Below are 13,991 nucleotides of genomic sequence, written 5' to 3' on the forward strand. Positions count from 1 at the left end.
TACACACACTGTACATTGACCCAACACTGTTCGCTGGCTCCCACACTGGGAACAGTGTTTCATTGTTTCAGATGCCATAAAACAGAAAATACTACAGCGCTGGAACACAGCAATGCTGGTTGAAACAGTTTCCCAGGTCACAAGCACTCACAGGCTGACTCAGCTAATGTAGACACAGAAATCCCCACAGAAATAAGCCGCTGAGGCTGAAAGAGTGTCCCTCATTTTTAGATTTTACTTTATTTTAATAAGAAGGCAGGTGAAGTGAGAGGGGGACCTGGAGCCACCAGGTTTGCATTGAGAGGCTTAGAAACTGATGCCTAATTCCACCATCAAAGAAAGCAGTCACAAAGATGCACAGGTTAGCTGTTACCAAATGCTGGAAACAGAGAGATTCTAGTTAAGGATAGATGCACAGTAGCCTTTAAAGCACAGCTTAGCTGTACTCTCTATCTCCATCTACTGGTAGATGGGTATAAGTCAAGTCTGGACTGATCCTTCAGAGATAAAAAAAAAAAAAAGAAGCCTAGTATCCTACTACCCTTGCTCTCCTACATCCAGATTCTCCCTCTCCTGTTTTTCAAATTTACCTATAAAAAAATATTAATCTCACTATTACTTTTATTAAATACCTTCCTGATTATCACTGGCTCTCTTTTTATTTCACCACTACGTTCCCAACAAGGTGAGAGCAGCTCAGCCCAACCTTCATCTGATACCACCCATTCTCTAATGTGGAAGCACTGAGAAGCTTATGAAATGATTTGCAGATCAGATTTTCATTGACACGCCCATTTTAAATAATGTTCAGATTATAAAAATCTATCCCCCTTAGACTGAACCAATTTTACATTTCAAGGAAATGGATATGGGCCTGAAAATGTTATTGATTTGGGGGTTAATTTTACAGCTGTGTACCTGGGTAAAAAGCACATGCATTCTCTTCTCAAAGCAAAAGCACATGAGTGTTTCCACTTTTAAAATTAATGTAAAAAAAATCAATGTGCTTGCATTACACTTGCTCTTTGAGGTGCACACTCGCTTGCATTTTAAAAATATGTGCACAAAAGCAAACACTGTACCCAAGACACTTTTGCTCACTATGAATAAATACATAAGCCATATACATATACTTTTATCCACATATGAGACAGGCAATTTTGTAAAAAGCACCATTTCACCTGTAGAAATGGCTTTGAAAATAACACTAGCTGAGGATTGTTTATAACAAGTTTCATAGCTTGTGAAACAGGAAAGTTTATAACTTACACCAGCTTTAAAAGGTAACGTATGCTCATTATATCTGCTCTTGGGCACATTCCTACTTGCTGGTTTACTTTCCATGCTTCTGATTGGGTTGGTAAACTTGTGCATATACAGGGTTATATGTGCATCAGTTTAAGCATCTATACCTGGTATAATGTGTGACTGCTTCTGGGAAAAGGTGACTAAAGTCTCAGATCCAAAATATTGAGAAAAAACATTTTTTATGTCATGGGTCCATAAGCAGTATGGAAAAAGTCACATGAGTTTCTGCAACTTTAAAAAGAACTTTTTTTCACATAAAATGATGGTGTTTGGACTATTGTATTACAAATTGTTTACTCTGGCAGAATTCATTAAGTCCTCATTTCTGGAGACTTTAGTCATCTTTTCCCAGAGATGGTCACATTTTATAAAAAAGTAGTTTCTGTTTTATGCAGAGAAATGCCTTAGAAAATTACCCTCTTTATGTATTGCAAAGTACCTGCACTATTTTACATACCGGTAGTTTGTTTTAATTTTATCCAGCTAGAGAATTTTATAGCAGGGCACCTGCCAAAAATGTGAATAGTGCACCTATATTACACTTATTTTATAAAAGGCCAAATTTTTTGAGGGATTGGTGGCAAAAACATATAACATTCACTAAAACCTATAATTCCAAACAAATACCACATTTAAATTTTTGTGGACCATCATAAAGAAGAGTTACCTCAGTATTGCATTGAGCACCTTAACTCTCTAATTTAATAATCAATCCTTTGTAGATCTCTTCAAATAACAGTTTACAAGGTCTAAATAAAAAAATTGGCAACTTATCTTCCATGACGATTATCAAAGAAAAATGCCCTCCACTTTTCTTATGTGCCTTTTGGGCTCATTTTTGACAGAGAAGGTGTCCATCTTTCGACAAATCGGGAGATGGGAGTCCTTCTCCCAGGGTTGCCCTAATCGGCATAATCGAAAGCCGATTTTGGGCACCCTCAACTGCTTTCCATCGCGGGGACAACCAAAGTTCACAGGGGCGTGTTGGAAGCATAGCGAAGGAGGGACTTGGGCGTGCTTAACACATGGGCGTCCTCAGCTGATAATGGAAAAAAGAAGGGCGTCCCTGATGAACACTTGGCCGACTTTACTTGGTCCTTTTTATTTTACGACCAAGCCACAAAAATGTGCCCTAAATGACCAGATGACCACCGGAAGGAATCAGGGACAACCTCCCCCTACTCCCCCAGTGGTCACTAACCCCCTCCCACCCTAAAACAAATGTTAAAATATTTTTTCCAGCCTCTATGCCAGCCTCAAATATCATACCCAGCTCCATGACAGCAGTATGCAGGTACCTGGAGCAGTTTTAGTGGGTACTGCAGTGCACTTCAGGGCAGGCGGACCCAGGCCCATTCCTCCCCCCCCCCCCCCCCCCCCACCTGTTACACTTGTGGTGGTAAATGTGAGCCCTCCAAAACCCACCAGAAACCCACTGTACCCACATCTAGGTGCCCCCCTTCATCCCTAAGGGCTATGGCAGTGGGGAGTGGTTTTATTTTGGGGGGGTGGGGAGTTGGGGGGCTCAGCACACAAAGTAAGGGAGCTATGCACTTGGGAGCTTTTCCTGAAGTCCACTGCAGTGCCCCCTAGGCTGCCCGGTTGGTGTCCTGGCATGTCAGGGGGACCAGTGCATGAATGCTGGCTCTTCCCATGACCAAAGGGCTTGGATTTGGTCATTTCTGAGATGGGTGTCCTCAGTTTCCATTATCGCCGAAAATTGGGGATGACCACCTCTAGGGACAATCATCTCTGAGGTCGACCTAAATGTGGAGATTTGGGCGTCCTTGACCATATTATCGAAACGAAAGATGGCCGCCCATCTTGTTTCGATAATACAGGTTTCCCCGCCCCTTCACCAGGATGTCCTGCGAGGACGCCCTCAGGAAAACATGGGCACCCCGTTCGATTATGCCCCTCTTTATATCATAAGCACCTAGAATGTGAATACCTACATGTGCATAAGTTGGTACATTAAGCATATTTATACGTGCATATAGCAATTTCTGAAACGCTTCTTTTTCACATGTAAAAGCCTTTCTAAAATTACCTCTTTACTGTTTTAGGAGCCTGTTTACCAAGTTCAGTAGGTGTTTAAACTTATCATGCATTTACAGCCAAAATTAACACTTAGTAGTGTAAAGGCTGTGTGGTAACTGTCAGGGGAGTGTCCCGCATCCTCTGCACAAGTGCCCTACTGAACATTACTGTCAGGTCCAATTAACTCCGCTGTACATTTGACAGTTAGTATGCGTTATTTATCGAGCACTTCCTGCAATGTGCAATCTGCACCCAAACTCCATCCATATCCTGCCCTATCCCAAACTAAGCAATTAGTGTGGGGTATTTATCACATTGTTTTAGCTTGCGTTAGCATTAGTGCAGTCATGCACTTAAGAGTTAGTGTGTGCTAAAGCCTGCACCAACTGTTTACTGCACTTTAGTAAACATGCCCCTTAGTTTTTACAGTTATTTTTATATTTCTCTACTTCTCACCGGACAGAACTAAAGAAAATTGCACTTGTTTAATCTAGAAATCAAACTAAAACTATCAAACTTAAAAACTTCAGATCTTAAAAGTTGCTTTGACTGAGCATCAGTCTCTTGGAATATATATGTGTGTTGCACCACATAGAATGTGGCAAACACCAAGAGGTACAGTGACATTCAAATTCTGCAGTTAAGAGTGGTGCAAACTGGAGTTCAACGGAAGAATAGGTTATAAATACAAATTTAAAACTGCTACAAAAAACTGTCCAGATAACAGAGAGGTGGCGATAGAGGTCCATAACTGCCATTCATGCCGTACATGCCACTTGATATGAATAAACATTTGGAGGTAGCTTAGGGCCCTGCTTTCTACAGTTGTCCCAAAATGGCAGTGCTGCAAGCAACAGGAGGAGGGCACCAAATAGCACACAGAGGCCACTGAAGTAGAATGCCATTTCATAGGTCTGCGTCCAGTCGTAAAACCAACCTGCAAGGTAATCGGAGAAATACAAATATTTAACAAACATTGATGAAAAATTCACCAATTTTTAGTTTTGCACCATAAACTAATATTTCAGAGTTCAGAATTAAATTGAATCTTAATGTTGACCATGCAATCATCCTGTTTGATCTGAATATCTCCTTTGTTAACCTGAAAGCATACAAGCAAAGCACTCCTATTTATGCCACATTACCAGACTTCTCTCCTAAGCACATGTCTGTTTATCTTTCTCCTTCTCAATTATTCTTACCTTTCCTCTCTTTGGTCCAAAACTATTCTATCTTACTTGACTGTAAGCTTCATAGAGATGGAACTGGCTCTTGAGTATATCTATACAACACTGCTATGCCTAGGAGCATTTTAAAAAGTAAGAAAGGTAAAATTATGTATCATACCTGATAATTTTCTTTCCATTAATCATAGCTGATCAATCCATAGACTGGTGGGTTGTGTCCATCTACCAGCAGGTGGAGATAGAGAGCAATCCTTTTGCCTCCCTATATGTGGTCATGTGCTGCCGGAAACTCCTCAGTATGTCGATATCCAAGCTCCATCCGCAGGACTCAGCACTTAGAGAATTACACCCACAAAGGGACACTCTGCCCAGCTCACCACCGCCGAAACGGGGGAGGGGAATTAACCCAGCTCATCCCCACACAAGTGGGGGAGGGGAATCCGTCCAGCTCATCCCCGCGGAGCGGGGGAGGGACACCACCCCGCCGATGCGGGGGGATCTGGCTTATCCTGCAACCGCAACCGCGGGAGGAGCTGACTGACCCTAACACCGCTGAAGCGGGAGGGAGCGCCGGCAGAATTTATGTCTCAATCCAGCCCCGTAAAACGGAGGGGAGAGGAATGCAGCAGCTCACTGTAACACAAACTCGTCTCAACTCTTGAAGAATCCAATTGAAAAAACTTGAACACAAAGTCCTCCTGAACAGGAACTGAAGACTAAACTTGAACCTGAAATGCAACCAGAATATAAACAGTACAGATATCTGGGAGGGGCTATGGATTGATCAGCTATGATTAATGGAAAGAAAATTATCAGGTATGATACATAATTTTACCTTCCATATCATCATGCTGATCAATCCATAGACTGGTGGGATGTACCGAAGCAGTACTCACCCAGGGCGGGACATTGAAATCCCTGACCGCAACACTGAAGCTCCAAACCAGGCCTCCGCCCGAGCAGCCACAGTCAAGCGGTAATGCCTGGAGAAGGTATGGGCCGATGCCCAAGTTGCCGCCTTGCATATCTCTTCCAAGGAGACGGACCCGGCCTCTGCCATCGAGGCCGCCTGAGCTCTAGTGGAGTGAGCCTTCAGCTGAATAGGCGGCACCTTCCCCGCGGCCACATAAGCCGCTGCAATGGCTTCCTTGACCCATCTTGCCACTGTAGACTTAGCAGCCTGCAGACCCTTACGAGGACCTGCAAACAGGACAAACAGATGATCCGATTTCCGGAAATCATTGGTCACTTCCAAGTATCTGATGATGACTCGTCTCACATCCAGAAATTTGAGAGCAGAGTATTCCTCTGGGTAGTCCTCCCTACGAAAGGAAGGGAGACAGAGCTGCTGATTCACATGGAAGCGAGAAACAATCTTGGGCAGGAAGGAAGGCACTGTGCGAATAGTCACTCCTGCCTCAGTGAACTGCAGAAAAGGCTCTCGACATGAGAGTGCCTGGAGCTCGGAAACTCTTCTGGCTGAAGTGATAGCCACCAAAAAGACTGCTTTCAACGTCAGGTCTTTCAGAGATGCCATCGACAAGGGTTCAAAAGGCGGCTTCTGCAAGGCTCTTAGTACCAGGTTGAGATTTCTCGCAGGCACCACTGAGTGCAGAGGAGGGCGCAGGTGATTAACTCCCTTGAGAAAACGCACCACATCTGGCTGCGAAGCCAGGGAAGCACCCTTCAGGCGGCCCCTGAAGCAAGCCAGAGCCGCTACCTGGACTTTAAGGGAACTGAGCGACAGGCCTTTCTCCAGACCTTCTTGCAGGAACGCCAGCACTGAAGAAATTGGAGCAGTGAAGGGAGAAAGTGAGCCTGCTTCACACCACGCTGCAAAGGTACGCCAAACCCTGGCGTAAGCAATAGAAGTAGAGTGCTTCCTCGCTCTCAGCATAGTGGCGATGACCTTGTCTGAGAAGCCCTTCTTCCTCAGACGCTGCCGCTCAATAGCCAGGCCGTAAGACCAAAGGGGGAGGGATCCTCCATCACCACGGGACCCTGATGCAACAGGCCCTGCTCCACTGGCAGCCGCAGAGGGTCGTCCACTGAGAGCCTGATCAAGTCCGCATACCAGGGACGTCTGGGCCAGTCCGGACTCACCAGGATTATTCGGCCCGGATGCTTTGCCACCCGGTCTAGTACCCTGCCCAACATGGGCCAGGGCGGGAACACATAGAGAAGCTCCTGTGTCGGCCACTGTTGGAGAAGAGCATCTACTCCCAGAGATCGAGGGTCCCGTCCTCTGCTGAAAAAGCGCGGCACTTGGCAATTGGCCGATGACGCCATCAGATCTAGGCTCGGCCGGCCCCAGCGCTTCGTGATGTCCAAGAACGCCTGAGCCGATAACTGCCACTCTCCGGGATCCAAGGTATGGCGACTGAGAAAGTCCGCCTTGACATTCATGACTCCGGCAATGTGGGCCGCTGACAGCTGTTCCAGGTTCGCTTCCGCCCACTGGCATAGATTCATGGCTTCCTTGGCTAGAGGGGCGCTCTTGGTACCTCCCTGGCGGTTGACATAGGCCACAGCCGTGGCATTGTCCGACAGGACCCGTACTGGCTTCAACGCCAGTACCGGGAGGAACTCCAAAAGCGCCAACCGAATGGCTCTGAGTTCCAGGAGGTTGATAGACCACTTGCCTCTGCAGGAGACCAGAGCCCCTGCGCTGTCCTTCCCATGCAGTGGGCTCCCCAGCCCGTCAAAGATGCGTCCGTCGTGAAGACAATCCACTCCGGGGTCACAAGAGGCATCCCTGCAGACAACTTGTCTGTCTTCAGCCACCAGCTCAGCGCCTTGCGCACTGCTGGGTCCAAGGGAAGGCGCACAGCATAATCCTCCGACACCGGAGTCCAGCGCTGCAGCAGAGTGTTGTAGTGGTCTCATATGAGCCCTGGCCCAGGGCACTACTTCCATCGTGGCCGTCATAGAGCCCAACAGCTGCACATAGTCCCAAGCCCGAAGCGGAGAGGCTACTAGGAACTGGTCCACCTGAGCCTGAAGTTTGACAATCCGATTGTCCGGCAGGAACACTCTGCCCACTTGGGTGTCGAATCGAACTCCCAGATACTCCAGGGACTGAGTCGGGCGCAGCTGGCTTTTCTCCCAGTTGATGATCCACCCCAGGGAGCTCAAAAGAGCAATCACCCGGTCCACAGCTTTGCCGCACTCTGCATAAGAGGGGGCTCGGATCAACCAGTCGTCCAGATAAGGATGGACTTGTACTCCTTCCTTTCGCAGGAAGGCCGCGATGACCACCATTACTTTGGAGAAGGTCCGCGGAGCAGTAGCCAACCCGAACGGGAGGGCTCTGAACTGGAAGTGTCGGCCCAGGACTGCAAAACGCAGAAAGCGTTGATGAGGAGGCCAGATGGGAATATGCAAGTACGCTTCCTTGATGTCCAAGGATGCCAGGAACTCCCCTGCCTTCACTGCCGCTATAACAGAGCGGAGAGTCTCCATGCGAAAGTGCCGAACTTTCAAGGCCCGATTGACCCCTTTGAGGTCGAGGATAGGCCGTACAGAACCTCCTTTCTTTGGTACCACAAAGTAAATGGAGTAACGTCCCTTGCCAAGCTGATTTTCTGGCACCGGAACGACCGCACCCAGGCGGATCAGATTGTCCAAGGTCTGCTGCACTGCCACAGCTTTGACCGGAGACTTGCAGGGAGAGAGTACAAACCCGTCTCTTAAGGGTCGGCAGAACTCTAGCTTGTAGCCGTCTCTGATGACTTCCAGCACCCAAGCGTCTGAAGTTACCCTGGTCCACTCGCCCAGAAACGAGGACAGGCGTCCTCCAATCTGCACTGGGCCATGGACCAGGACCCCGTCATTGGGTACGAGACCCTGGGGGAGGACCGGAGGGCGCACCTCCGGGACGGCGGTCTCTGCGAAAGGAATGCTGCTTGGGGGAGAAGTTCCTCTTGAAGGAAGAGGGGGCAGAGGAGCCCGACTTGCCCGGGCGGTACCGACGGGCTTCCTGAAACCGTCCTCTGGAGTTACCGGGGTGAGCACTGGCCCGAGCCCTGACGTCTGGTAACCTCTTGCCCTTAGACGTGCCGAGATCGGTCACAATTTTGTCCAGCTCGACCCCAAAAAGCAGCTTGCCTTTAAAAGGCAACTTAGCCAGGTGGGACTTAGAGGCGTGGTCAGCAGACCAATGTTTCAGCCAAAGCCACCGCCGCGCAGAGACTGTCTGAGCCATACCTTTAGCCGAGGCTCTCAAGACATCATACAGTAAGTCTGCCAAATAAGCCAAGCCCGACTCCAGGGCCGGCCAATCAGCCCTCAAGGAAGGATCCGAGGGGGAAGCCTGCTGCACAATCGTCAGGCACGCCCTGGCCACATAGGAGCCGCAAACTGAGGCCTGCAAACTTAAGGCAGCCACCTCGAAGGACGACCTTAAGGCCGCCTCCAATCTTCTGTCTTGGGCGTCCTTTAGGGCCGTGCCACCTTCCACCGGCAACGCCGTTTTCTTAGTCACCGCAGTGATTAAAGAATCCACGGTAGGCCAAAGAAAGGCTTCCCGTTCACTTTCAGGCAAAGGATAGAGGCGGGACATAGCCCTAGCCACTTTGAGGCTCGCTTCCGGGACATCCCATTGAGCCGAAATTAAGGTGTGCATGGCATCATGCACGTGGAAGGTTCTAGGCGGGCGCTTCGTCCCCAGCATAATGGCGGAGCCAACAGGGGCTGAGGGAGAGACGTCCTCTGGAGAGGAAATCTTCAAAATGCTCATGGCCTGCAGTAACAGGTTGGGCAAATCCTCTGAGCGAAAGATCCGCACTTCAGAGGGGTCATCCGCTCCATCCGAGCGGGAATCCGTCTCCTCCAAGGAATCCGCAAAGGACCGTTGGGAGAACTCAGATACGCTGACCTCATCTACATCAGAGGAGACAAAGTCCTCTAAGGCCTGGGAATCCACCAGAGGGCGTTTACTTCCGGGGGCCTCAACTCCTTTATCGGACAAGGGAGAAGGGGCAGCGTTCTGCATAAGGAAGGCCTGATGCAGCAGCAAAATAAACTCGGGGGAGAAACCCCCCAGACTGTGCACTTCAGCCGCCTGGGCCACAGCCCTAGATGCACCCTCAACCGGCACTCGCAAGAGCGGGGGAGAAACATGCTGTGCATCCAAGATGGTGTCCGGCGCGACACTCCGCGAAGGAGCCACGTGGGAAGAACGGCGCTTAACTTTAGCCGCTTTTTTGCCGTCGCCCAAATCAAGGGCGGCCATGGCATTAACGTCTCCCAGCTCAAGGGCGGCCCAAGAAGAAGCCGTCCGAGCAGCGTGGCCGGCCAAGATGGCGGAGGCAAGCAGCGGGGGATGGGCGTTTATGGCGGGAAAAACAGCCGCACCGGAGGAAGACCCGGGACACTGACCGGCCTCCGAACTGACACCCAACAAGGGCGAGTCAGACTTTAAGATCCCCGCATCCCCGCTAGAAGCGCACACGCGGTCCGGGGAGCGATTCTTCACGCCCTCGCACTCCGACGCCATAGGCCACGTGGAGATTGATCGGGGAACCCCCTGCCCGCTATAAAAAAGATAAAAATTACCTGCTTCTCGCTCCGAGCTGTAACGACCTGGTGTCCCAGTGAGTAGCTGCAATAAACGTTTAAATAAACGTCGAAATAAACGCCCTTAAGGACGTTCAAAAATTTTTTTTTTTTAACGGAGCCAGCGGGAGAGGGGAGAAAAGGAGGGACCTGGCGCCACCAGGTTTGCACTTGCTCAAGAAGAGCCCTCAACCCCAGGTACTCAACAAAACCTAAAAATTAGGCTTGGAGACCTAGCCAGAGCTGCTGCTGTGTGTGACCACCACCTGCTGAGATAGAGAACATACTGGGGAGTTTCCGGCAGCACATGACCACATATAGGGAGGCAAAAGGATTGCTCTCTATCTCCACCTGCTGGTAGATGGACACAACCCACCAGTCTATGGATTGATCAGCATGATGATATGGAATAGCTGATTTGATCCTTGATCTCACTGCTATAATTAGGTTCTTATGTTATTTGCATAATGTAGATATGAATAATTCTATTGCAGGGACCATAGCACTGTAAGAACTAGAAGCAATAGGACTGGATAATACCATATTTGGATTTTCAGTGCATTATCCTGATAAAGCCACCAAAAATCTTTATTGACCACCTAGGCATTATGCAGGTAGTGCTGGGGTGGTCCAGCAGATCCCCAGTGCAGCCAAAAGTTAACTCATCACCTTTCAGCCCCAGCACCCAAATACCTATCCAGGCAAGTTAAGACAGCAAAATAACCTAAGTTGCCCAAATAGTTATCTGACTACCAGCCATATACCGGATAATTTCCAGCAATCAGTCTATAACCCAGTTATTCTGCGCCAATATCTGGGTACCAGCGGGTGCTGAATATCCTGGTATAACTTTAAACAGAGCAACTGGCATCTTAATACAATGGAATTTAAATAGAAGCCTGAATATATGTTATAACCAATCTATTGGTTAACTGACACATTAAATAATATGAAGGCCAAATTTTCAAAAGTAATTTACTTGAGAAAATAGCAGTGTACTCTGGTACAATGGCCTATTTATACATTGACTTCCTGTGTCAAGCTAAGGGGGTCTTTTACTAAAGATTAGCTTGAGTCATCTGCAGCAGGGCCCATTTTATTCCTATGGGCCCTGCTGCAGATAACTTGAGCTAACCTTTAGTAAAAGACCCCCTAAAACTATGCAAGGGCTTCCAGAGTGCACAGAGATCTAGCTGGGTTAAAAGAAAGGCATTTCTCAGGTGTTTAAGTCACATGTAAAACAGTACATGCATGCAAATGGAATTTCCAGAAGAATACATGCTATTTTAACCCCATCACCTGCTCACACAAGTACCAGGTGCAAAGTATGTAGAGAAATGGAAAAGTTCTACTTGGTAATTTCTTTTTCAAAAACAAGCTGCAAGTGCAGCTACATGGATTATTTGTGCTAATGGCCCCTTAAAAATGTTTGTTCTGAACTTGGAAACTTACCCACAAGCGGAGGTCCAAGACTATTTCCAATTCCAGCAAAGAACATGAGAATCCCATAGGCATGTGTTAATTTTTCAAGTCCTACCGTCTTTGTAGTTACATATGGGAATATCGACCAGTTGCCAAAAAAGAATCCCAGAGCCCCAGCAGGTATTGCTAGCATTGTATATGTTTTGGCAAAAGGGATTGTAAATAAGGCCAGCGCAGAACCCACTAATGTAAGCACATATAAATACAACGTGTTTACCCATCTGATGTCAGCCAGTATGCCTAATGCAAGTTTACCAATTGCTGTCATAAGGCCCACTATGGAGATAAGAGGCATAAAATAAGCTTCCTCGCTAATGTTTGAGCTTTTAGCTACATCTTCCAGAAGAAGAATAGGTGGAAATCCACCAAGATCAAATAGCAAGATTGCTATAAAAAGTGCTGTAAATACTTTGTTTTTAAAAAGAACTACAGTATCTTCCCAGTAGCTTAAACACACTTGCCATTTCCTTTTGGCAAGCTGCTTGCAAAATTCTGTTTGCTCTGCAACTTTCTTTTTATAATTATCCGTTTCTGTAGCGCATACTATGATCAATCCATCCTTCTTCAAGAGGTTTTCCTGTTGACATTCATCATTGGATGCATGTTTCACATTCTTTTCCTCATCGGATCCCTTTTCAAAGATGGTTATGCTTTCCTCCTCATGTTGATCTTTTTCATGGTAAATAAGGTAATGATCAGGAATTATTTCCAGTCGTGGTATTTCAGCTTTTTCCAAGGAGTTCAGAGGTCTCATCATAATGCCACATGCTATTATATTCAGAGATAATGCCCCCACTATTTGTAAACATCCAGTCAATCCATAGAGCTCAATCAGCTCCCTCTGTAGTGCTGCATATATAAAATGGCCAACACTGGAACCTAAAAAAGGAAATGAAAAGAGTTGAAGTTAATTTTGTTTTGTCACTTAGGGGCCCTTTTACTAAGCCGCGTAGGTGCCTATGTGCTCCAATTTGGAACTATGGCCTAGCTACTGCGAGGCCCAGGAAGCAATTTCATTTTTTACGCGTGTCCACTATGCGTACCAGAAAATTTCCAGTGGGTGGCGCTAACCGGGCAGTACTCAGCAGTGTACGTGTGCTGATGATTACCACCCGGTTAACGCATGAGACTTTACTGCTAAGTCAATGGGTGGCGGTAAGGTCTCAGGCCCAAATCCAGTTAGCTCCAATACTTTCCTTTTCAATTTGGTAATATTGTTTTCATTTAAAGATAATAATAATAAATAATATTTATTTATATTCAGTATTATCTTGACATTCTAAGCGGAGAACAAGAGACATACAAAATCAATAGTCAAACATTCACAATCACAAACAATACATTACCTAGTTTGCCTAATTTCAACAGTTCACTTCATAATATACTGACACAAATCACTTTGAGGCCCTTTTACTAAGCTGCGGTAAGTACTAATGTGTGCTTACCACAGGTTAGAATCCACTACCGTTGGGTGCACTCAGGCATACCGCGGTAGTTTTGTGTTGTGTGCTAAAAAATAGAAATAGAAAATATTTTTTTAGCGCTTGGGGCGTGTTTGGGGGCTGAGAGTAGGGGTGCCCAGTGCGAAATGATTAGCGAAGCTGTATTGCCACACACTAATCAATTAGCATGTGGTTAGAGTAGGAGCCCCTACTGCCTAGTAAATAGGTGCTGGTAAGGGCTCCTGCACTAATATTCAAAGGGAAATTACAGAAGTCATTTCCTTTGAAAGTTAGTTATTCAAGCACATACAGTAATAAGCACCCCAATACTCTGCACCTGCTATTTGTGCAGGGTACTGAGAGGAGGGGGCAATCACAGGACGAATGCAAGGGTAGTAGGCACCCTAGGTAAACCTTCAGCCTTTCATTCCCTCTCAATATGTTGATCCTTAAAACCCTTTATTGTCCAATGTTCCCATCAATCTGTTCCCATATGACTTATTACAGGAACATTGGACACTAAAGGGTTAAATTTATTTATTTATTCAACAAGCCCTCCCAAGATGATCCTGTAAAATTGCACAACTGGATATCAGACATATTATACATATTAGGGGTGGGCGATTAACACGTTAATATTTTAACACAGGCCCACTTTACAGACCTCTTCCTGGAGTCTCGGTCAGCTTACACTGATCTGTAAGCTGCTGACATAGAAGCATTCCACCCCCCCCCCCCTCCTTGCCCCCACAGCGCAGCTTTCTCTTTTGCCAAAGACCAGGCTCTGGGTGTGGTGAACGCTGCAGGACCAGGCTTTGGGTCCTCCTTTTCGCGGCTATGGGAATCGTTGTTGCAGACCCCATGCCATTTTGGTAGCCCTTCTTTGTCCACATCCATTCACAGCTAAGGCTGAAAGAATATAACTCTAGGTTATGAGTCCTTAGAATTAAAAGAGTATTTCTTGGAAGATCTCAGC

General features: G+C 47.0%; 1 protein-coding gene across 2 annotated transcripts in view; it reads right to left on the minus strand.

Moving 5' to 3' along the window:
* Positions 1-3,217: 3,217 nt before the first annotated feature.
* Positions 3,218-13,991, minus strand: part of SLC16A9 (solute carrier family 16 member 9) — an 84,126-nt gene continuing 73,352 nt past the window's right edge. For both annotated transcript variants that reach the window (XM_030203108.1, XM_030203107.1), the window contains exons 5-6: positions 11,544-12,452; positions 3,218-4,285 (exon numbers count right to left, since the gene is read on the minus strand). In XM_030203108.1, the coding sequence (XP_030058968.1) occupies positions 4,107-4,285; positions 11,544-12,452 (1,088 nt within the window). In that variant the 3' untranslated portion in view covers positions 3,218-4,106. The remainder of the gene's footprint in view (positions 4,286-11,543; positions 12,453-13,991) is intronic.

Source organism: Microcaecilia unicolor, chromosome 5 (assembly GCF_901765095.1).
Source record: "Microcaecilia unicolor chromosome 5, aMicUni1.1, whole genome shotgun sequence".
Classification (NCBI taxonomy): domain Eukaryota; kingdom Metazoa; phylum Chordata; class Amphibia; order Gymnophiona; family Siphonopidae; genus Microcaecilia; species Microcaecilia unicolor.